The 23,653-nt window shown below is 54.9% G+C and overlaps 7 protein-coding genes across 7 annotated transcripts; 4 read left to right on the forward strand and 3 right to left on the reverse strand.

Annotated features, from left to right (window-relative positions):
- Positions 1-4,506: 4,506 nt before the first annotated feature.
- On the forward strand, positions 4,507-6,014 carry CCM_07786 (Pseudouridine synthase, catalytic domain; the record flags this gene model as incomplete). Its single annotated transcript, XM_006672926.1, has 2 exons — positions 4,507-4,540; positions 4,615-6,014. The coding sequence occupies 2 exons, from the start codon at positions 4,507-4,509 to the stop codon at positions 6,012-6,014; spliced, it is 1,434 nt and encodes a 477-aa protein (XP_006672989.1).
- A 681-nt stretch (positions 6,015-6,695) lies between these two features.
- CCM_07787 (Mannose-binding lectin) lies at positions 6,696-7,286 on the reverse strand (the record flags this gene model as incomplete). The annotated part of the gene is made up of 1 exon (XM_006672927.1): positions 6,696-7,286. The coding sequence occupies one exon, from the start codon at positions 7,284-7,286 to the stop codon at positions 6,696-6,698; it is 591 nt and encodes a 196-aa protein (XP_006672990.1).
- Positions 7,287-10,414: 3,128 nt separating this feature from the next.
- Positions 10,415-11,440, forward strand: CCM_07788 (uncharacterized protein; the record flags this gene model as incomplete). Its single annotated transcript, XM_006672928.1, has 1 exon — positions 10,415-11,440. The coding sequence occupies one exon, from the start codon at positions 10,415-10,417 to the stop codon at positions 11,438-11,440; it is 1,026 nt and encodes a 341-aa protein (XP_006672991.1).
- Positions 11,441-11,901: 461 nt separating this feature from the next.
- CCM_07789 (uncharacterized protein) lies at positions 11,902-13,138 on the reverse strand (the record flags this gene model as incomplete). Its single annotated transcript, XM_006672929.1, has 2 exons — positions 11,902-12,334; positions 12,402-13,138. The coding sequence occupies 2 exons, from the start codon at positions 13,136-13,138 to the stop codon at positions 11,902-11,904; spliced, it is 1,170 nt and encodes a 389-aa protein (XP_006672992.1).
- A 425-nt stretch (positions 13,139-13,563) lies between these two features.
- CCM_07790 (multidrug resistance-associated protein 5) lies at positions 13,564-18,089 on the reverse strand (the record flags this gene model as incomplete). Its single annotated transcript, XM_006672930.1, has 2 exons — positions 13,564-17,628; positions 17,688-18,089. The coding sequence occupies 2 exons, from the start codon at positions 18,087-18,089 to the stop codon at positions 13,564-13,566; spliced, it is 4,467 nt and encodes a 1,488-aa protein (XP_006672993.1).
- A 2,201-nt stretch (positions 18,090-20,290) lies between these two features.
- CCM_07791 (exosome component 1) lies at positions 20,291-20,975 on the forward strand (the record flags this gene model as incomplete). Its single annotated transcript, XM_006672931.1, has 2 exons — positions 20,291-20,746; positions 20,805-20,975. 2 exons carry the CDS (start codon positions 20,291-20,293, stop codon positions 20,973-20,975), a joined length of 627 nt encoding a protein of 208 aa, XP_006672994.1.
- A 1,123-nt stretch (positions 20,976-22,098) lies between these two features.
- CCM_07792 (uncharacterized protein) lies at positions 22,099-22,857 on the forward strand (the record flags this gene model as incomplete). Its single annotated transcript, XM_006672932.1, has 1 exon — positions 22,099-22,857. The coding sequence occupies one exon, from the start codon at positions 22,099-22,101 to the stop codon at positions 22,855-22,857; it is 759 nt and encodes a 252-aa protein (XP_006672995.1).
- Positions 22,858-23,653: the final 796 nt, after the last annotated feature.

Genomic DNA, 23,653 nt, shown 5'->3' on the forward strand with positions numbered 1-23,653 from the left:
CCATGGGCGCCGGCTCGTCTTCCACGGGCACCGGCTCGTCCGGCGCAGGCACATCCTTGATATCCGCCTCAGCAGCTTCTTTGACGACTTGGATAGAGGACTCTGGTGCCTCACTAATGAGGTCGACTTCTATCTCTCGCTCGACCTGCACTGGTGGCCCGTCTTCTACCATGACTTCAGGAGAGCCTTGTGTGAGCATCTCAATTTCTTCTGGTTCCTTAATGTCCATGTCAATATCCGGCTGAGACTTGAACTCGTCCTCGGCTGCCTCGGGGGCGTCTGCGACCTCGACGTCTTCCTCTGTGCCGTTGACTTTCTCGTTGATATCGTTGGCTTCCGGCTGGACAGGTTCAAAGGCATCGTCTTCCTCCATCGCATCATCAGCTTTCCCGTTGAAATGGCTGGCTTCTCGTTGAGTGGGTTCAGAGACGTGGTCTTCCTCCATCGCGTCGACACTTTCTGCATCCTCGTCTACCGCGATGGGAGAAGGAGCCGGCGAGGCCACTTCTTCCAGCGGTCGCTCGGGCTCTGTCATGCTAATCAAATGGACGTCGTCCTCGTCCTCATCGATATCCATGACCTCCGCTGCTTCTTGCTCATCCTCAGTAGCTTCCGCTACTTCTGCTGGTGACACTTCAATATCGGTGGTAACCAAATCCTCTTTTCCAGCGGCAGATTCAGCAACTTTTGTTGGTGATACTTTGGGATCTGCAGGAACCGCGCCCTCTTCTTTCGCGGCCGCTGGCTCGTAGTCTGTTGCTTCTTTCACAATGCTGGGCTCGTCGTGGTCCTCATCAGCAGAAGCATCTTCGTCGCCTGCCTCTGCCTCCGCACTGCGCTGCACCATTTTCTCTTCGGCGCTAGACTCGTGAGAATCCGACTCTTCAGTCACCTGTTGAGAGCTATTCTCATCGCCTTCCTCGCCATTGGCTTCGTTGTTTTCGTCAGACTCTTTACGTGTTGCAGACTGAGCAACGTCCGGCTTAGCGGCTAGTGCAGGGCTCACTGCAGCCGGTTCGTCTTCACCCTCGGAATCTGACAGCAAACTAATGAAGATGGGGTCCTGAGAAGCTTGCGGTACCTGAGACACAGGTTTATCACTTTCTGAGTCAGACTCCTCTTCCTCGTCATCATCATCTTCATAGTGCTCTTCGTCATCCTCTTCATAGTGCTCGTCGTACCGAGATTCTTCTTCATCATATCCCTCGCCATCCTCGTCGTACTCTTTCTGCTCAACATCTTCCGCATCGTCTTCTTCCTCTTCCAACGCTGCTTGTCCTAGCCTCTGTGATGGCTCGCCTGCTTCAATATCATAATCTGTGCTTTCGTCTTCTTCCTCCTCAATCTCTTCCTCGCGAGCACTCTGGTTCGGTGAGTTACTCCCGCCTTGATCAAAACTGCGAGATACGTCGAATGGAGGACTCGATCCTTTGGGGTTGTCCTCGCCATGTATTTCAGGATACGTAGTAGCCTCGTAAATATCATCCGTGGCTTGATCCTGAGAAGCTTGTGGGAATGGTTCCTCAGCGAATGTATGAGGTCCCGATTCTTTGGGTTTATCCTCCTCATGTATTTCAGGATACGTGTTGGCCTCGTAGATGTCATCATCTCCCAGGTCATGAGAAGCTGCTTGAGGAAATGGCTCCACAGTGAATGGATTGCGGATGGAGGCTGGTTGCAAAAACTCTGGAGCGGCAAACGGATTCATCTCTCGATGGGCTTCCTGGCCAGCTATCACGCCGAAACTGGTGGCAATTTCATGATATGCTTCTTCGGTCGACACATCGAAAGCCGATTCTGGCTGTCCGGGTGCCCGTTCTTCAGCAGCCTCGCGACTTTGTATCGATTCCGCTAGTGCGTCATTAAACACGGGAATGCTGCTGGTGGATGCTGTTGTGGTGTGTTCTACGGAAAATCCTGAGTTGCCAAACGAGGACCCAAACACACCCCTTTGCGAGGGCGTGGTTGGTTTTGCAGAGGCAAACATATTTGTAGTTCCGCCAAATAATGGTCGTGACGGCTGACCGAATGCAGAGACCGCCTCTGCTTTCGTGGTAGACGGCGTGCCAAAGGTCGGCACTGCGAATAGCCCGTTAGATTTCTCTTCAGGCTTTCCAAAGCTCATCGGGGTAGGTGAAGAGGGGATCAGCGAGGCAGATTCGCGGGCCTGCTCTGCAACCTGAGACGCGAACGAGGTTTCCTGTGTTTGTGAGGATTCGTCCACCATAGCTGGACTCTTCATCACCGCTGCCATAGGCTCGGCCGCCTCATTATCCTCTTCCAAATCGCTTTCGAGTTCGGGCGTCCCTGGTGCTCGCGGTTCTGGGGTTGGTGATCGGCTATTGTATCTCCACCCTGTGGCACCCATGCTAAATCGTGTACGCTTCGTCTTCTTTGTCTTGGTTTTCTTCTTGGCCACGTCTTCATCGAATATGTCGAACCCATCTTCAAACAGCGATCCGTAAGAAACACGCGCGCGTTTGAGGAACGCAGGCGATGCGTATTCAGCTGGTTCGAACGCGTAGGAGGCCGTTCGTTTCGCAGGTCGGTTGTAGTCGGGGGAATGCGCGGCGGGGGTGGCGACAACCTCTGTGGCAAACAGCCCTGAATGCATGAGCGGTGAGGAGCCTTGCGGCGTGCGCGTAACGTGAAGGGCATCGTCTCCGTTTGCGTTGTCGGGGAGATTCAAATCCAAAATCTCGAGCTGTGGGTCGTCCGCTCTCCGAATGCGCATCAGCAGGCGGTTTGTAAATTTGAGCTGCCACTCCAAAATCGTGCCCGGCATTCGCGTTTGCGACTTGTGCGTCTCCCACTCCGCACCCTCGAGCGAGATTCGCAGAGCATCGCCGCCGCCAATACCGGCATCGAAGAGCTTCTGGGCAGCGTGCCCGTGGAATTCGATTCGCAGCTGGCCGCGCGCATGTCGGAGACGAAAGTCGGGCTCGGCCAGGATGAAGGCGGCGGAGCGGGTGACGATGCTGTAGGGCCATGTAATGGTGACAACGCCGTCGATGACGCATGAATCGCGATCGGGAAGCTCGGGGTTAAGCGCCGAAATGGGCGTCGGCGTCTGCGTATCCAGCGCGCGGCTCGCTGCGGAGGGAGAAGAAGCTCGAGCCGTAGCTTCGGCCATGGCAGCTTGATCGGCGAGCTCACGATGGAGCTTGCAAACGAGGGAGCACTAGCATGGACGGGCGGTATCGACAATGGAATTTTGTTTCGAGTTTTGATAAATTGCCCGTTGGTACCTGCAGGGCGTGGGGAGCTTCTGCACGCGTAGAGATGGGCGGAGGTGAAGGAGAGAAGTTGGGTGGGCTGGGCCATTGGGCACTGGGAAAAAGGATCAGTGCCATCACGGTAGCACCAGCACAACAGAACGCTTCGGGAGCCGCGACGAGCTTTCATAATACATTTGGCCAGTTTCATTCAAGTGGCCTTGGATTGCCTCAGAATGCTGCTCATGATTAAAAACATTATTCATTCGTGATTATTACCCTATTTTTAGGGGCTATTGCTATGCACCTCACACTACCATCAAGCATCGAGCTTGTGACGTTTCGACCTACAAACGGACAATAAAGACTTAAAAATGACATTTGGAGTCCTCACTAAACGCCGATGGTATTTTCAGCTCTCCGTCTGGATAAAGTCGGCATCAATGACGTGCATGATTGCTGCCGGCTCCCTGACGTGCCTGTGCTTATCGTACAGGCTCTCCAGACTCTTTTTGAGGTCTTGTCTCTCGCCAGACTCGTCGAGTGGAGTCGTGTATCTTGATGCTTGGTAAGAGGATTTATATTTGAATAGATGGATGCGGTTCTATTTGAAAGCTGCAGACTCTGGGGGCAGACAAGTACTACATCGTGCACGCTTCATACCTTAGTAGGTAGGTGAGGTTATCACGGTGCAGTCCCGCAACGCGAGCGCAAGAATGGCCACAGCGACGAAATTTCATATACTGGAAAATACCGGCAAAAAAAAAAAACGGCACACATCACCACCACCAGATTGCTACTATTACTGTAGGGTACATGAGACCTCTCTAGAGCCCACACAACCTCCACAATACATCATCATCATCCCACATACCACAATGGCATAACAATTACACCCTCAACATCTTTAACTAGTACCTAGGTAGGTAACAATAGCGTGTACCTAGATTGTAGCGGGTCACTCCCGCGCCAGACGCCAATCTCCATCACAGCAAAAATGCCACGCCCGCTCCTCGGTTTTTTCTTCCTCTCCACCAAGTACACTTTTTTCCCCCAAGCCCGAGGCTTGCGCTCGGTGTAGATTCCGCTTCTTTGGCACTCTTTTCCCCTTCCCCTTCTAGCGACCCATTCGCGTATCAATTGTCATTCTCATTTGCGCCTCGTATTCCCTTGGCTACTGCCTTCTTGTCGCTCTGGCAGTCAGCGAGCATAGCCAGCGGGTGCCCGCCCCCCCGATCATAGCCAGCGCCGCCTCGTCGCTCGTATGCGCCGGGCCGGAATCTCCTTCAAGATGGCCTCTGACATTGCCCGAGACGGCATATTTGGTATGCGACACCGCGCCCACCTCAGACGCGGGCCCAGAAGCCGCAAAATGCTAATCGTAGTGCGCTTCCTTTAGCCATCAACAAGCCCTGCGGCGAGAGCTCTGCGCAGGTGATCCGAGTCTGCCAACAACACTTCAACCCTTCTGCCTATTTCAAACCCATGCTCGAAAACGAAGTCGCCCGTCGTCTCAAGGAGTCCGGCGGCCAATTCAAGCGCCGCAGGCAGGAGAAGAGAGCTGCCCAGGTCAAGATGGGCCACGGTGGCACCCTCGACCCTCTAGCCACCGGCGTCCTGATTCTCGGCGTTGGCACCGGTACCAAGCAGCTATCTCAGTTCCTCGACTGCACAAAAGCATACGAGACGATTGTCGTCTTTGGTGCCAGCACCGATACCTACGACCGCGTCGGCCGCGTCCTCTCCAAGAGGCCCTACGAGCACATTACAAAGGAGAAGCTGGAAAAGGCCCTCGAGTCCTTCAAGGGCAAGCAGATTCAAATACCGCCGCTCTACTCGGCTCTCAAGATGAACGGCAAGCCTCTGTACGAGTACGCGCGCGAGGGCAAACCGATTCCCAGAGAGATCCAAGGCCGCGAGGTCGAGGTTCTTGACATTGAGCTCGTCGAGTTTTACGAGCCTGGCAAGCATAACCACCGCTGGCCGACAGAGGAGGCGTCCGCCGCGGAGCGTAACCTGGCGGAGCAGGTTTGGCGCCTCAAAAAGTTGCAAGAGACGGCCAAGAAGCTCACGCCCGAGGAAAGGGAGGAGGACGACAAGGCCATGGCGGCGCACGAGTCATTCAAGCAGAAATTTGAGGAGCGTCAAGACGATCTCATTCGAGACTCGCCCAAGCCATCTCGACAGCGTGGTAGTAGAGATGCTATGATGTCCGGCGCTCTGGGCGCCCTGCCTCAATCCGCCAAACATTCCAACAAGGGCTCCAATCTGGTGCAGCCTGCTCCCGATAAGAACACTCCGCCTCCCTGGACCGACCAGGGCCCTCCTGCGGCCAAGATTAGACTCACAGTCACATCGGGATACTACATCCGCAGTTTCTGCCACGATCTCGGCGCCAAGCTCGACTCGGCCGGCCTCATGGCGGAACTATGCCGCACGCGACAGAGCGACTTTACCGTCGGCGGTATAAACTGTCTCGAATACGACGACCTGACCAAGGGGGAGGAGGTTTGGGGACCTCTGGTCGCCGACATGCTCGCCCGCTGGAACGGCGAGCCTGGCGGCAACTGGCAAGCGAGCGGCGACGCCAAAACCAATGGCACGACATCCAGCAAGGTTCACGCCCAAGGTGTCAACGGCAACGGCCCGGCCACCCCCTCCAAGGCCGAGAAGCGACGCCGCTCGCCGTCCGTGGACCTGCCCAGAAAAGTCCCTGCCCGGGGTGACGGCGATAGCCTACGGCCAGACACCCCCCGGCGTTCGGATGACGAGAAGTCGTGGAACGGATTTGAGGACTAGGGCACTAAAAATAATCACTGTTTCCAATCATCCGCGGTGCTGGAAACAACATCATTGAAATGAGGCGTTGGGAGAATCAAAGGACATGGAAAAGAATGGCGGACGCGGAATACTACTACACTGTATATATCCATTTGCACTTTATAGCGCCGGCTACTGGGACAACTCAATCTTGAAATTTTTGCTCTCTTGATACGTTTGGCACAACTACTGAGCATCTATGGGACACCAAGTCTTCTTGGAAGAAGTGCAGTATTCTGGAACATCGGTGAAAATGTTTGACAATCTTGCCTTTGTTGTTTTGAATCACTGGCTGGTTACGAGTCTCGTGTCAACCGGCGGCACAGTCTTGCTTTGAGGCCGCGCCGGTTAATGCCAAGAAGCAAAATAGAGTTCCTGGAGGTAAACTTGGAGAAAAAGACTGAATTGTAGTTGGTAAAAATGTAATCGGTAAACTATTTCGTTCGTTCCTTGTCTCTTCCCTCTTGTTGAATCTGAAAATCGACCAACGTAGAAATAGAACTACTCTCACATATGGGTCGAAGACACCAATAAAGACTTCAAGAGCCACGAGGACAGCCCTAGCACGCTAGAACCGGCCATTTTGACGTCTATGCTAAGCGCAGAGAGTTAGCCTTTGTGAGACAAGTGAAGAATAGTGGAAGCCTTGCCTTTTCAGTCTCAATTCGGGCCTCTGAAGATGGAGCCAAGTGAGAAGAGCGTGTTCGGAGTGTCTCTGCCGTGGAAGCCCAGAAGGACGCCGTTGCCAACGTTCTGGACGCGCTCCCGCCCGCCAAATCCATTTTGGTAGTTCTTTCCGCCCTCGTCAAAGTTGCGGTTCCTGTTTGTCCGCCACCTGATGCGGTCCACACGGTCTCCTGCCCAGATGCTCATCGAGGTCACCGTCTCCCCCTCGTCAAACCGGAACGAGTGCTGGGTGCTGCTCGTGACCTGGTCTCCGCTGGTTTGGTGCCTGCCGTCGCTCCATTCGACCCGGATGGCCAGGATCAGATCTCGGTCGAGATGACTAGCGCTGCGGCCGACCCAGACAGTGACTGTGTGCGCAGCCCTGAGCTCGTTGCGGATGAAGAATGTGGTACCCTGGTTAACAGCGCCGCCTTGTGGATTCACCACCGTCGAGAGGACTTGGATGCCAGAGGGATCGTGGTCAGAGTCTGGATTCACCACCACGTTGCGTTCATTTTCAGTGTCGTGTCCAATGGGAACAACTTCAGAGTCTGGGTTCACCACGTCCTCTCGAGGGGCAGACATTTTGATGTTTTATCGTAGGCTAAAGATGGAGGTAAAAAGTAATCGAGGAGATTGTTCTGGCTTTGTTTCAGTGTGCGTGCGTGCGTGTGTGCGTGCGAAAGAAAGGCTCTCGAATGGAGAGACCATGACGATGCCTTTATACCTTGTTCTCGGACACTTGATACGGCCTACCCCTCCTCGAACGTAATTCCGAAGTAACATCTGAACTTTCTCAAAACCTATAATGTAACATATCACCTACATCACGAAAGTCGGGCCGTTCAATACAAAATCGCTCGCCAGTTCTCTGCTGGATATAACTCATGTCCCTTATCACACCATCAACCATCTCCTGCAAAGCAGCAGTCTTCCTGCGACTGATGACTTCAAGTAGAATGCGGTCCAAGAGCCATAGAGGTTCTCAAGGAGCAGATTTGCGCAGCTTTACTGCAGCCGTCGTGCGGGTGGGTTGCAACACTGAGGTTGGGCAGGGAGACTTGTTTCTTTTGACATCTGCTATCTAATTAGCACCCATACATCGAAGAAAGTAGCAAGTATAGCTCGGACAAAAGGAACATATCCAATTAGTGTCCAGGATTTTAGGCCCTGAACTTTCCACGAATGTCACTGAGGCGAATCCGGTCCAGTCGGGGTTGCCTCGAAGGACATGACCGGGACTGCAGCGCTGGGGCTAGAATTCTTCCGCATACCCTGCGTTTTATTAGCATTGTAAAAGGCAGAAATACGCAAGAAGTCAAAGTGATAACCTGCACTGCTATTGCTCCGCCACGTGTGTCTTGGCGCGCGATGGCTCGCTGCAGCAGACGACCTACTACTTACTTGCAAACTATTGATGAAACAATAACTAAACGTCAATCAAACAAGTCCTCTGTGCGCATGTAGGAAAGTCCAGGTCACCAAAACAGCGTAATGTGCGGGCTTTTGCGGCTGACAGTTTGGGCTTTCCTGTGTATATATCCAGGCTGTTGGCCAAATGCGTGGCGTCCATGTTACCAAGATCAGCACGGACGTCACCGCGCTACGCCCTGAAGATCCCTCAGATCATCACAAATTGATGATGAGCTTGAAGCCCCAGCGGAGGGGACGGGCGTAGTCGTCGGGCAGAGCGGCAGCTCCAGCGTGGCCAAGGCGGCGGACCTCGCAGCTGCTGTCCACCCCGATACGAAGTCACTTGAGATCGGCATATCGCTCAAAATAACGTCATCTGCTAGTCCGTACACAACTGAGTATGCGTTACTACCATGGCGACACGGCATGTTACCTGCGGCCCAAACTGGTCAGCGTACCTCGGCGGCATGTTTGAGTCTCGCCGGTTCCAAGGTGAGATGAAAATCTGTTCGCTCGCGTGATGGAAACGAGGTTACGTTTCTCTGGGCAATAATGCATCTGAATACGGATAGGAATTGCTACTAGGCCCCGTCTCATAGGAATTTTGACCTTGAGGGGTTGTATGTTTTGCATCTTGGCAATGTCACCACTGTATACCACCAGGAACGCCAAACACATTTCTCCTGAGACGCTCGGCAGTCCGGCTACCGAGAGCAATCGATACTTCGCCACGGCTGATTCCAAGTCTCCAAGGTTGACGCAGGTGCGAAGGAGCGAGAGCCGAGATCGGTGGTTGAGAAAAAATTGACTTAATTGTAAAGTACTTGCTACATCTTTGGGGCTACAGTAATTGCTCTGTATGATATCTGCTGCTTTTAACGCCACTGAATATGCCGATTATTGCGGGTTTCCTTTTGGAAGTATCGGCATGATGCTTGGGGCGACAATACACAAAGCCCTCTACACCATACACCCTGAGCCGCGCCTCAAAGATCAATTGTTGATGGTACTGAACCCGAGTAGCTTGCCGCGTGAGAGGCCAGCATATTTGGCATTCAAGAAGTCATACATCGACCTCCGAATTTTGTACAATGACATTTCCAAACCTCAAATGCTTAGGGCCTTACCTGCGGTACCATATATAATCTTGGGGTCTTTGTTCCTGTGCTTTCCTGCTTTCATTTTCATAGAGTACTTGGGTAATGAAGTGGCTTCGGTCATGACTATGACGACAATATTTAGAAGAAAGCGACAGCGTATTTACGAAATTCAAGAGATCAAGCCACAAGTATGCAATAGACAGAAGCCCAACAAATCGTCTTGACTCCCCACCGCCAGCTTGGAACATGCAATTTATCGTCGTTGAAAAAAGCGACGGGTTTTCTTACAGCAAGGCAAAATGGTATGCGGGTGAAAAGAATCACAGAAGGAGTTGCGACAGGTAAAACCCTGGGTGTGACAAAAAGAAACAAAAAAGTGTGACACTGACGACAGAGGGACTCGAACCCTCGCAACTTTCGTTAGTCGAATTAAACCCGCTTAACAGGCAAGATAGAGATCTTGAACCGACCGCCATAACCACTCGGCCATGTCGCCTATGCCAATCTAGGCAATACTGTGATCAAAACGCGAGAAATTAGGGACTATATTCTGAGCGAGCTGGTGGGGGGCGATCCGGATTGTTGTTTTGCCTTTTAGTTATGCTGCGCCTAACACGAGTGAAGGGATTTACCTACGCTTTCAATGATTTCGAGAGATTAAAACTTTGTAAAGTTTGTTGACTGTCTTAAACTTCAAACTTATTTAGATCCGGATAATTTGTACCGTATTCACTTTTGCCTAGACTCCAGTGCAGGCCTGGTCGCTGCCCTGAAATCCTGCAGCCGTACCAGTGGGGGAAAAAAGGGTCATTCGCTGATCAACAAACGGTAATTATTTCCTCCTTCCACATTCTCTGCCCGTCTCTTCACAGCTGAGCCCTCCAGCGCCTGCGCCTTTTTTCTTTTCTCATCTTCATTTCCGTCATTCGCTTCCTTGCAACGCCATTTCTCGCTTCCCGCCAACCCGACCGCCGACGCGTCAACAAATCACCCCCCGACGACGTCAACCGCCACCCTGGCCCCAAGACTCATCCCTGTTTCAATCGTTGAAATTGGCCAACGAGACACAACGACCACTCTCGTTTCTCACTGCTGCCGAGCCACGCCACATCTTCAACAATCCCTTTTCTGCTACCTCGCTGGCACGCATATCGATTTCTTTCCCGACCGTTACCCCGTCCCCCCTCGGTCGCCGCCACGATGCGCCCTGCCAACCACGTCCCTGGCAGCACCACGCTGTTCACGGTGTTTGCCCTCCTGAATGGCATCATCGTGCCCGTCCGTGCCGCCGACGAGAGCTCGAGCAGTTCCGCCTCCGACTCCAAATCCTCCTCCGCCTCGTCGTCCAGCTCCAAGGCCTCCGCCAGCGCGACCGAGTCAAAATCATCCTCGTCCTCGTCGCCATCCGCGACTTCGACGCCCTCCAGCGCCGCGGCCTCTGCCTCCAGCACAGACGGTGCCGGCCTGACCGGCCTTCCGACCCTCACCAACTTCGTGCCCATACCCACGTACGCGCAGATCGTCCCCGACACCAAGGACGCGCCGTTCATGCAGTCGTCCAGTGCTCCCGAGGGCACCGTCTTCATCGCCGTGGGCGCCATCCTCGGCGCCTTTTTCCTCGCCGTCCTCATCTGGCGCGCCATTGTCAGCCTGCTGCTGCATCGCTCCGTCGAGCGCGCCTCCAAGGCCCAACACGCCGCCAACATTAAAAAGTCGTCCTCGTCCAACGCGGCCAACTTCCCGGCGCCGCCCGCGCCATTTTACAAGTACACGGACCAGGAATCCACACGTTCGCTCGGCCAGAGCGCGCGTCGCACGAACCGGCGCTCCACGCGCGGCCCGGATCCCGCCAACGACCCGAGCCGGTCCAGCCTCTTCTTCTCACCCACGGCAGCCAGCGGGGGACCCGGAAACCGCGGCTCCACGTATCTGCCATCTGGCTTTTACGCGGCTGGGTCCGCTGCGCCGCCGCACCAGCAGGGACAGTCCATCAGCATGTCCAACCTCAGCCCGGTTTCGTACGCCAACGGGTCCCGTCACACCCTCAACGGCTCGCCGCCCGAGTCTCCTATGTTTCACGCCCGCCGTGATGCCAGCACTTCGTCGGTAAATCTTGCCTCGCCGCTTCAACCCGGCCAAAGAGCCCCGAGTGCCTACCTCGAAGACCTGCTGGCTGAAGACCCGTCGGCCTTCCCTCCGCCAAATATGCCAGGGTCCCGTCGATAGACGCAGATTCTACAGCAGATAAAGCTGAGGTCCTGAGCAATGCTCTCGCACTTGCACATACGACGACATTCCTTTTATCAAGGCGTTCTTTTGAATACGGTTGGATACTTGTTTTCTGTTCTTTAGAGGGTGCTGCGTTGTTATTTACTACATTTTTTCTACTTTAACGGCTTCATCCTCAGTAGCTTATACGCTAAAAATTTCTTAACTTTTCATTTTTTGTTTACGGAAACGATGGGCTGTACCATGACTATACAGTCTACCATAGCTATATAATAGGTACTGTGTGGTGAGCAAGTATGTTGTGCTCGCCCAATTAATAAGTGAAGCAGGCCCAAGGGCAATTAAGATTCAATGAAGTCTAGCGATTTGTCTAAGCGTAGTAAAGGAGCACTTTAATGAGATTTGTCTCAGCGTGGAGATGAGTGAAAGGGAACAGTCCAACGAGGCACCGATACGATCTACTCGCCCGTGAGCCACGCCACCAGCGGCCGCGCCACCTTGACGGGCAGCAGATCCGGCGTCTGTCCAAGCCTGGCGATGGAAAACATCCACGTGGGCGTCGTGCAGACGAGAAAAAAGGCCACCCACGCATACCCCGCGACGCTCCTCACCCACCGCGGGAGCGGCCAGCCTCGCGTCAGCGCCTGCGCCGCGTCCTCGGCGACGATGCCGAGCGGCTGCATGAGGAAGAACGCCACCGACGCCGTCTCCGTGGCCGGCAAGCCCTGCACCGTGTCCGTCGGGTGGTGCAGCAGCCCGCTGATGGCGAAGACGAGAAAGAGCCGCGTGTACGTCGACAGCGTGCTCGGGCGCCGGATGCACAACACATGGTCGGCGACGGCGTCGGAAAAGGACGTCAGCGTCCTGCGTAGCCGCTGATGCCAAAACGTGCTGCAAATTTTTTTTCAGGTCAGTCTTTGCCACATCACAAAGAAGGAAAGGGAAGGGGAACGGTTACCCCCAGAAACCGCGGAGGGTGTAGAGCTCAGATACCGGCCCAAACAGATGCGGCCAAAACGCGGGCGTGCTCAGCCCCAGCACGACGGCCGCGACGGCCGCGACGTGGATCAGGCCGTACACGATGCAGTACGAGACCAGCCAGAAGAGCACCGTCGCCGCCGCGCGGAACCCGACATCCTCGGCGGTGAGCGTCCAGAGGCGCCACGCCGCCTGCTTGCGCACGGTGACCAGATGCGCGTCCGGCGGCGGCGCCAGCATGAGCGCGTCCACGACGAGATAGCACAGCATGACGCGCGGCACGACATGCGCCAGGAACCGCGGCGTGCTCCACGGGCCGCCGCCGCCGCGGCGGTACACGTTCTTCGCCTCCCACGGGGTGCCGAGGCGGCGCGCGTTGCAGCTCAGCGCGAGGGCCTGCCAGAGGCGCCGCCGCCACCTGGTCGGGCCGGTCAGCGCCACGCGCGACAGCAGCACGTACTCGGCCAGGCCCAGCCAGTGGATGACGAGCAGCCCGAGCAGCGGTGCCTGCCGCTGCGGCGGGCCGGCGGGCGCGACGGCGTGCCGCGCGACGGCGTAGGCCGCGGCCGAGAGCGGCGCCAGGCTGAGCCAGCGGAGGAGCAGAGCGCGCCGGGGCAGGCAGAGGAGGATGAGCGCAAAGCAGAGCTGGTAGACGACGAGGGACAGGATGGCGAGGCTCAGGCCGGGAAGGCTGAACAGGGGTGGTGCTGCGGCCATTGGGTTGGGCTGGCGGCGGCGGCCGGGCCAATCGCAAACGGGAGAGGCGGACGGGAAAACAAACGAAACCAGCTGGCAAAATGCTCAGTTGAATGGAGGGGAAAGTAGTCTACTTGGACAGGGAAAAGAAATGCTGGTGAAAGAAGTGTTAGTAGGGCCAGTGCGCCTCATCACCCGCAGGCTGACCCGCTAGGTCCTATTTCTCACCATCTCAGCTCATGAAAGAATGTTTTTGTGATTTGTAAATCTTATTTTGTTTACACCCCCAAAGGCGTAATTTTTACACACTTCATGCATTTACTCGACCAAAGCCGGTCGACCTGGTTGTCATGATATACAACTCCTCTAAAATCTCCAATGCCACCCAATTATGCCCATAAAACTAAATATATATACGATAAACCTTATAAACAAAACGATTTGGCTCAAGCGTTAGTTTCCGCAATGCGCGGCACAGAGCCGGTACTGCTATCAATCGTCGCCATGGTACGCGCTGCCATCTCGATATCCCCCAAGCTGATGCCGCTACGATCGCACATGCCGCGAAAAATGCCGTCAGCGTTGCGGTACAGATTTGCAGGCGTATCTAGCTCTGATATACGACCGGCGTCCATGACGCAGATTCGGTCGTAGCCAATGATAGTACGCAGGCGGTGCGCAATGCACAGCAGCGTCTTGCCGCGAAAGCCCGCCGCCATGGTGCGCTGAATCTTGTCGTCCGTGTCCATGTCGACACTGGATGTCGCCTCGTCGCAAACGATGATTTGCGCGCCGCGCACAAGCGCGCGGGCGAGCGCCATGAGCTGCCGCTGCCCGAGCGAAAAGTTGAGACCCTCGTCCTCGACGATGCTGTCGAGATGGATGCGCGACGCGTCCGAGCGGTCATCGATGGCCGCGTCGGCGCCCACGAGATCGGCCTGCCGCAGTGCCGACCACAGCGCGAGGTCGTCGTGCTCCTGGAACGGATCCAGGTTGGAGCGCACCGTGCCCTGGAATAGCGTTGGATCTTGAGGGATAATGGCAAGACGCTTGCGAAGGTCGCCGAGACCAATGGTGGAGATGTTGAGCCCGTCAATGGAAATCTTGCCGCCGGAAATCTCAACGAGGCGGAACAGCGTGCTCATAATGGACGACTTGCCCGCGCCGGTTCGTCCGACAACGCCGATGCGCTCGCCACCCTTGACGTGCATGGAGAGACCCTTGAGAACCAGTGGCAGGTTAGGGCGATAGCGCATTTCGACGTTTTCAAACACAATCTCGCCCTTTTCCGGCCAGCTGGGACGCACATCAACGGTATGGAGAGGAGCTTCTTCCTCCAATTCATGTCCGTAGTAGCGGAGACGCTCGACGGCATTCATGCCATTTTCCACCTCAGCAAGCTGGCGAATGGAAAATTGCAGCATTTGCACAATCGACAGCATGTAGCTGAGAACCAGACCACCAGTCGAGGGGCTGACGGTGAACCGAGAGGTGACGACCAGAATAGCCACCACAAAAACGAGGAGGTTGCCAATCATGTCCAGGCGTACAGAAAGCCAACGCTGGTTGGCAAAGGTGAGGTAGTAGGCTCCGTTCATTTGGTCAATAGACTTGCGCAAGTCACCCATGAATCTGTCGCGGAGGCCATAGGCGCGAATGGACGAGACACCGCTCAGACCTTCGCTGAAGCGTGCAAACATACTAGAGCGAAGGACGGATTCGTAGCGCTTCACCTCGCGCGCAGAGGACCGGTAGTAGGTTCCCGCAATCATGTAGAGAATGTACAGAGGAACCAGCGCAGCAGCAAAGTAGTAGTAGTAGGCAATGGTGAGGATGAAGACAGCGGTAACGTTGGCGAGCGTGAAGAAGAACATGCGAATGGCATCAGTCAAGTTGTTGTCCATGACGTCAACATCGCGCGAGAAACGGTTGGTGATGCGGCCCAGCGGCGTGGTGTCAAAGAAGGACATAGGCGCCCGGAGCACGCGCGTCACGGCGTCCCGCAGCATGCTCTTGCTGGCAGTGGTGCCCAGCACGGTCAGTAGCACGGAAAACGCAAACATGAGAAAGGCTTGGCTGAAGCCGAGGGCGGCATACACGCCGATGTAGACGCCGTCCGTATAGCCAAACTTGTCCGACGTCCACCACGACAGCCACAGACTAGTGACAATATTGGCACCCTGGGACAAGATAAGCACAAGAGCAAGAAAGGGCAGGTTGAATATGCTGCCAGAAGCCCGAAGATAGCCCGTGTACACAGACCATGGAACCGACTTTTCAGCCCGCTCTTCCTGCTGCATGAGCATGGCTTGCTTCTTATTCTTCTTGCTCTTGGCGCGGTCCTCAGCTGAGGTTTCCACACGCTCCATCTTGGGCTTGTCCTCGCCCTTCTCGGCCGTCTCTTCAACCTGGGACTCTTCTTCCTCCTCCTTCTCGACGGCATTCGTCTCCATCAAGGCGCGGAAGCCTTCCTCGTCGCGCATGAGGTTATCATAGGTGTCAATGGCGCGAATCTTGCCGGCATCCATCCAGATGATGCGGTCGCATCGGTTCAACACCCAAAGCTGGTGCGTGGCCAGTATGCGACACTTGTCCTTGAGAAGCCCAAGAATGGCATTGTCAAAGATGTGACGACCGACATGGGCATCGACAGCGCTGAGCGGGTCGTCCATGAGGACAATATCGGCATCAAAATAAATGGCGCGGGCAATATTGAGACGCTGCTTCTGACCTCCAGAGATTGTGATACCACGCTCACCGATTTCGGTTTGATCGCCATTGGGCAGCATGTCGAGATCGGCCTGCAGAGCGCATGCGTCGATTACGTCTCTATACCAGGACTTCTTCATATCCTTTCCGAAGGTGATATTGTTTTGTAGAGACGTATTCTGAATCCACGCATACTGAGGACAGAAGGCCCTCGAAGCGCCGAAGACAACTTCACCCTCAGTCTTGCGCATGTCACCCGCCAGTGATGCGAGAAGTGAGCTCTTTCCGCAACCAACAGAGCCAATGACGGCCAATAGTTCGTTTCGTCCGGCGGTAAAGTTGAGGCCCTGGAGCTTGAACGGCTCGCGCTCTTCCGCATGGGCGGCCTCCTTTGGCGCATCCTCTTCGGCAGGCTTTGTCGAATTGAGCTGCGCCTTGGCCTCCTTAGCGGCAGCGGCAGCAGCTTTCTTCTCCTTGGGGTCAGTCAAAAGTTCAGTCTCCTTGTTCTTGGTGCGCTCCCAGGTGAAGGATGCATGATTCATCTCGACGGCGTGTTCGCCATCCAGCTTGACAACAATATCTTCCTCCTGTTCCTCCTCGAGGAGGAACTCCTCTACTCGACTTATAGATGACATGGCGTCAATGACCTGTCCAAGAACAAGAGGCAAAAGGTTGAGTGGGATTCGGAGACTGTTGAACAACGCCAGCGATGAGAAGACTTCAGCGGGGGCGAGGTTGTGGTTGGTCAGGCGGTAGGTGATAAAGGACAGCATCGAGGCAAAAACAGGCAAAGCCATGCTGACGGAGTTGATGGCATTTCGAGTGGCCAACAGAATCTGGATGGAATAGATTTCCTTGGAGCGAATCTCGGCCAAGCGCTCCAAAAAGGCCGTCTCCCAGCCAAAGTATTTGACAAAGCGAACCGATTGAATAATTTCTTGGGTCAGTGAGACGCGCTTATCAGTGATCTGGTTGATGATTTTGCGACGAACGAACAGGCTCTGGATGGCCTTTGTGAGAAGTGGCACGCCAAGGACGAGCAGGCCGAAACCAGCCAGCGCGCTGTATGTCAAGTTAACAAGGAGGAGGACCAGAGTCACAATACAGGCGATGGGTGCAGTCCAAATGAAATGGCCCAGAGCGCAAGCCTGGTCAATACGGTAGGTATCGACACTCATCAAGTTGACAATGCGACCATTCGCCCAACCAATGTCATTCGGCTTCTCACCCTTTCCCTTTTTCTCCTTTTTCGATTTCTTGGTATCGCCGACATTATCAACATCTGGCTTTTCGGCGCCACCCTCGTCGGGTGACAGACGGTCTTTAGTCGTGCCAGCTTTGGCGCGGCCAGAAATCACCATGGACTTGTCGTAGATCATGCCAATCAGAACAGCACGGCTCTGGCCACCCATCATCATGCCTCGGTAGATGAAATGGCCGATGCAGAGACTGCCAACAACTTGCATCATGGTAATGCCAACGGCAAGACCGACACCCTCGCCAATGTGTGGCGGTGCCGTGTGTAGGATATGGGCATAGTAGGCTTTGGTGGCGAATTGGATGAGGTAGCGCAGGGTAAAGGGCGCAATGACTTGGAGCATGGTCGAGATGAAGGCGCAAAACCCGCTAAGCCAAAACTCAAAGGTAAAGCTGTCATATAGAGCCATCAAGAGCGGGCGCTTGGAGCCTGCTGCAATTCTGCGCTTGAATGCCGCTTTCACCTTGTTGGTCAGGACTTGGGCGCCTCGATCGGGGTTCACGGCCCAGAGATCACGCTCGTGCAGCTGTCTCTTGTAACCAGTCTAGTAAGCTTATGTTAGCGTACCGGTCAAGATATATCTGTGGTAGTGCGCAAACATGCCGTCATGAGGGGGGTCATCCAGTTGAAAAAGAGCTGGCTGAAAAAGCTCGCGCCATGCTCTCGGGAGACGATGCGCTCCTGGGGAATTTCAGGAATGCCCCCCCAACGAAGGGGGTTGAGCCTTTGCTTCCAAGTCTTTTTCCCCTGCGGTATCCTGGTGGCCGTTGTTCCAACGCTCGCGTCGGTAGCGTTAGTTTGGGTAACCGTTAGCCCGTTGGCCTCGTGGGTGTCAGGGTTCGTGTGCGACTTTTCATTGTCGACGCTGTGCGACTCGGCACTGTCACTCTTGCCGCTGGATGGCACGTCTAGTGTCTCGGCAACGCGTGCAGGCTCATCCTGACGAGCGACGGTGGCTGCGAGCGCATCTGGTGTTGAGACGTCTTTTTCCGGGTGGTCGGCCATTGTAATTGGCGACGCAAACAGTGTCTCAAAACCGTTGAGTGGACGCGGTCGAGCCTCGTATCTTGACGGCTGAAGAAAGTGAAGATTGATCGGTCTTTAGTCCATGAGGCAGGTGCTGTTCTCGAGGCAAGTGGCGGCTTGTGTTGTTTCTAGTGATGGGCTCTCGATAACGGCCAACCGAGTCGAGCTTTCGTTTGTCAATGGGTGGGTGACAGCAAAAAAAAGGCACCTGTGGGAGGGAAGTAATGGAGTCGTACTTGTGTGCAAAGTCGACGCAAAAAAGGTTTTTCGTGGGACAAAGGAAAGAAAGGGTCAGAGGTAGCAGCAGGAAGCAATTTGTCAAATAACATAACGAAGAAAGAATGCCGGTACGGGACCGAAGCAGCAGCTTGGTACCCGCGTTGGCGGGCGTAGAATCCGGCCCTTAGGCAAAGTCCGTCCGCCACTTACCAGCATAGGGTCGCCACACAATCCACTCCGCAAAACGGGCCTGATTTAGTTAGCATTAGTAATTACCTACAGAGTGTTGAGTGCTTGAAGCTGGCACTATTTCAGGGTTAATGGGGCAGGCTTTGGGTGTGCAGCGTGCAGCGCCACCTTAAAATACGATCTGTGTACGGTACCCCGGCTTGATGACTGACAGCCTCTGATTCCCCCACATTCCCCGATGGCGCAAGATGATAGTATTCGCAGCCATCAAACCAATCCCATGTTATTGATAAGGGTCTGCACCAAGCTTCACTCTTGGATACATGTCAGGACCTAGGTACCTAGGTACACCATCCCTAGAGCGACCCTTGCAAGATCTCACTAGATCACAATGCACGTCGCAGATGCTACATCCGACGCCGCATGGAACAACATAACGTGCGGAAGAGCGTGAGCAAGATTCCGACAAAGGCGAACTGTCAGCTCGGACTTGGTATAACTAGGTTAGCGTTCGCTTTCGCACCCCAACCTTGATTCTTCCCAACACGCCCATGATGAACAAACGCATTGCGAGAAATGGATGCACGGAGGGTACAGCATCCGGCTCCGAACATGCACCCTTGACCCACCAGCCAAAGCGGGATAACAGTGACGGTTTCTGCTTCTAACGGTCACTGCTGTGGAATTTTGCAAGCATCTAATTTCTTTAGATATTGACGCCATGACCGTAACCGTGGACGGCTGGCAACGGTGAATGCGTGATGACGACCAACGACGAGCGGCCGTGTCCGTGGACTTGCGGCCAAAGCCATGAGTAACAAATGGTAAATATCGCCCATGTCATCGCCCCCGCTGTACGGACACACATCGCTAGGCCGGCCGGTCGGGGTTGGACCAGCGAGTTCCCGCACGAGCGCCGCCTGTCTGCTTATTAGCCTCCAACTAGGTACGAACCTAGCATCATCAGCGTCGGAGTTTGCCCTGTAGATTGCACCATGCTTAACAAGCAGCGCGCAAGCTCTCATGTTCGAGTCAGCATTGTCCGAAGGAGCCGGGCGGTGGGCTTTTTCTTCTTTCATCTAATCGCCATTGTCGAAGATCCGCACACACACAAAGTTGCAAGCAGACGGCGACGTGCCGAAGCAGCGTGACTTGCATCACCGATCGTGCTTGAGCAAAGCACGGAAAACTTAGTTAATAAGCACCGCACACCGGTTGCCCCATCTTGCGCCGCCTTTTGGTAACAGCCGGCCAGAAGCAATTCGTAAATTATTGCTGCGCGTCATCCTGCTCATTCATGCTACTACGATCCCTCAGTGCAGGGCATCGGCAGCACGGAACAGGGCCCGAAGTCTGCCGGTGTCTGCAAACGGTCGGCTTTCCTCCATGAAATTCATGAGCACCCCGTGTCCGGCGTCGGCCGCGCGATGGGCGTCCGGCCGTTGCTGTTCTCGGCGCCGTAGTTCAGCAGCAGCAGCTCAACCAGGCGCCGGCCATTGTGGGAGGCCCGTGGCCGTGTATCAAACTTCCAAGTAGCTTCCTCGACTATTTGCAGTCAACTGCGACGGGTATGTCTAGTCATTAATACTTGGGACATTGGTGAAATGCTGAGTGTTGCACTGGCTGGTTGGTGGCCCCATTTTGGCGGTGGGGGGTTTTTTTTTTTGCCGTGGCAGCTGGCAAAGCTTTTTGTAGAGCTGGACAGCAAACACAAACATACTACTAGGTAGATACCTCAACGTCGCATAATTTACCAACCCATTACCAGCATCATGGCTACTACGGAAATCCCAACCCTTGCGATTCCTGGCAGAGTACTCGGCCCCGTGTCCAAATACGCGCCGGGCGCCGGAACACACATCTTCGAAGGCAACGTGGTGTCGTCGTTGATGGGCAACGTGACCATCATCCCGCCCTCCAAAACACCCGGCCCCGCGAAACGACTCAACAAAATCACGGCGCCCGTATCCGACGAGCTCTCTACGATTACCGTCGCGCGTCACGGCCGCAAGCGCGAGATCCTCCCCGACGTCAACAACATTGTGCTAGCCCGCGTGGTGCGTCTAATGCCCAAGCAAGCCATTGTCGTGATCCAGCAGGTCGGCGACACGGTGCTGCAGACGGAATGGCAGGGCGTTATTCGAGTGCAGGATGTTCGAGCCACGGAAAAGGACAAGGTAAAGATTTACGAGTCGTTCAAGCCTGGCGATGTTGTCCGGGCCCAGGTGGTATGTGGTTGTTGGATGCGAGGGAGATGCTGTGCCGTCATGCTAACCAAGAGTGTAGATTTCGCTGGGAGACCAGGCCAACTATTATCTGTCGACCGCATCCAACGAGCTCGGCGTCATCATGGCGACGAGCGAGGTTGGCAACGACATGGTGCCGGTCAGCTGGAAAGAGTTCAAGGATCCCGAGACGGGCGCCGGTGAGCTGCGCAAGGTTGCCAAGCCGGCTTGAAGAACCTATACGCGTTTGACAGGCAAAGGAAAAGGAGGAAACTGCCTAGCGTCGAGCAGCCAAGACGTGTCAATATGTTGACTCTGTGAGGCCTGCCTGAGATTGCTGGTAGCCTAGGCCAAGCATGCCAATGGGAGGTGATTGCCTGACATCAAATCGTGGAGGTTTGAACAAATCCCAGGACAGGGCCACGAATCGACTCGGCCGCAGGGAGGTCCTGTTCCAAGGGACAGGTCAAGTGCAGCTCTGCGCTGTTGACTTGGTTATTAGGGTTGCACCGACTCCGGCGTCGCAGAGTTTGTGCACACACTCTGGTGCGCTCTCTGACAGTTTGAAAAGGGCGGGCGCGCTATTGCGCTTTACAGGGGGGTCTACTGATGGGCTTAAAGCGAGCGCTCCCTTGATGGTGAAGGAGTCTATAAAGTCCAAAAAATACGTAAATTTACCCAATTTTGAGCTCTCAGAAGAAGACTCGTGATTGACACCAATTGTTTTAGGGTAAGGCTTGGTGTGAGGTAGTTCATGTAAATCTCTGCAGTGCATTCGCAGGTGATGGGCAAGGGACCGAGGGGCGATGATTGACAAACCGCTAGAGACTCCGCTGTGGCCGGACCCCTGTGACAGGACAGATTAAATGGTGGGGGATAGTCACATTCCAGAGCTTTCAGCGCAAGGATTGGCATGTCTCGGCTGCCGGACTCGAAAAGGATATAAATAAATAACAAAGAGGAAGAACACCTTTCAGCTGCACGGCCTGCGGCTCAGTCCGATCCCTCGACCTTGCAAGCTTGATACCTACCTCGGTGCGTACCCAAATAAAGAAATAAAGGGCCCATCCATCATCCACCCACGGACCCGTCATCACGAAGCCGCTCCAACGCTTTGCCATCTCACGAACGCTTTTCCCAGGCTCCAGCTTATTATTGACCTCCCTACCCGCCGCCACATCTACATTTGTTCTCCTAAAGACCCCTCGCTCCGTCAATGTTTATTGTCATCCTCAGCACCACCAACCTTCTCTACCGCGCTCCCGAATGAACTCGAACAGTTCCCCGCCCTAAAGCACCCCGTGCCGAAGCCACCCTGGCCACAACCACCGCCCCCCCTCGAATATAGCACCATCATGTCGGCCACAATGGTCGCTACCATCGCGCCGCCACCGTCTCTCAGCATCACAGGAAGCGCCGCTGCCGCCAGCAGCTCCCACTGCCCAAGCTGCGGCGTCGACATCCCCGCGCCGCCGCCGGCCGCGCCGACATCCCACCCCGACGACCTCGCGCGCATCGCCCAGCTCGAGGGCGAGGTGCGCACGCTCAACGACAAGGCCGCCACGGCTATGAACCGCTGGGCCGAGTACGAAGCCGAGCTGACGCGCCTCCGATCCTCGTCCTCACCGCCGCAGCAGCAACAACGACCGAGCCCGACGCGCAATAGCCCGTCCTACCTACAGCAGGGCACCGAGCGCATCTCCGCCCTACTCTACTCGCGCAAGACGTCCGCGATGAACCTGCGGGGCGTGCCGCCGGCTCTGCAAACGGCTGTGGCAGGCGGCGCGGACACGCTCTCGCCCGTCGCCACGCCTACGACGCCGACGGCCGCGCACATGACCGAGGACCTCCTCGAGGCGCTCACGCGCGAACAGAGCCTCCGCCAAGAGGCCGAGGGCCGCCTGAGCGCGACCAGCAAGGAAATGGAGGAGCTGAGTGCGGCGCTGTTTGAGCAGGCAAACGAAATGGTCGCCGACGAGCGGCGCGCGCGCGCCAAGCTCGAGGAGCGCGTGGGCGAGCTGGAGAAGCGCGACGCGGACAAAAAGAAGCGCCTGGATCGGTTGGAGAGTGCCATGAACCGGATTGAGCGCGTCAAGAAAATTCTCAGCGAGTGAGCGCGCGTCGAGCGAACTATCCCCCATCCTAGCATTACTAGATATTACGATATTTTACGACAATGGATGGGAGCAAACATTTTTCTGGTCGACAAGGAGGAAATCTTCAGCGGACTTGACATAATCTTCAGCGGATTTCGATATTTCTTCAGCGGGCGATATTATTTCATCTATCGAAATTGCGCAGACACTTTATCGGCTGCACCGAAGTCATTACGCCGTGGCGCTATTGACATGGTTGTGAAACACGACGAACCTACCAGGGACTCGGGCTGGGCCAGGTAACGGAAACGCCGAGCACTTTTTGTATGCGAAATGGATCATCATGTTTCATGCAATTTTTTTCTTTTCTCATTTTGTTTCAAGGGCTGTGATTAGCTGGGTGAGGTTTCCAGCATGCACACTTACTCTTCTACTATCAGCTGCCAACGAAACCGGCGCTGAACGTCATATTATACCAGGCAGGACTTTTTGGGGGATATTTTTCGTCTTCACAAGTATAGGAAGAAACGAATAGCATAGCATCGCGGGGACTGATGTACTTGGGTTTTGGATTTGGATTCTAGGTTGAGAAAGCTGGGGTTGCTTTGTAGTCATAGATGAGATGAAGACACTTTGTCGAAATACAGACTTGTTCATTACAAACAATTCTATGTGTACAGTCCGATATAATCCACACTACACCCGTGCAGCCAGTTCACCATTTCTACCAAGAGTAAGTGTTTTCTAGTTGGCGTTTTGGCTACACAAATTACGCTGCAGTGTAGCTCCAACGGTAGGAAACTGAGAGCTTTCC

This window comes from Cordyceps militaris (genome assembly GCF_000225605.1).
Source record: "Cordyceps militaris CM01 unplaced genomic scaffold CCM_S00006, whole genome shotgun sequence".
In the NCBI taxonomy this organism is placed as follows: Eukaryota; Fungi; Ascomycota; class Sordariomycetes; order Hypocreales; family Cordycipitaceae; genus Cordyceps; species Cordyceps militaris.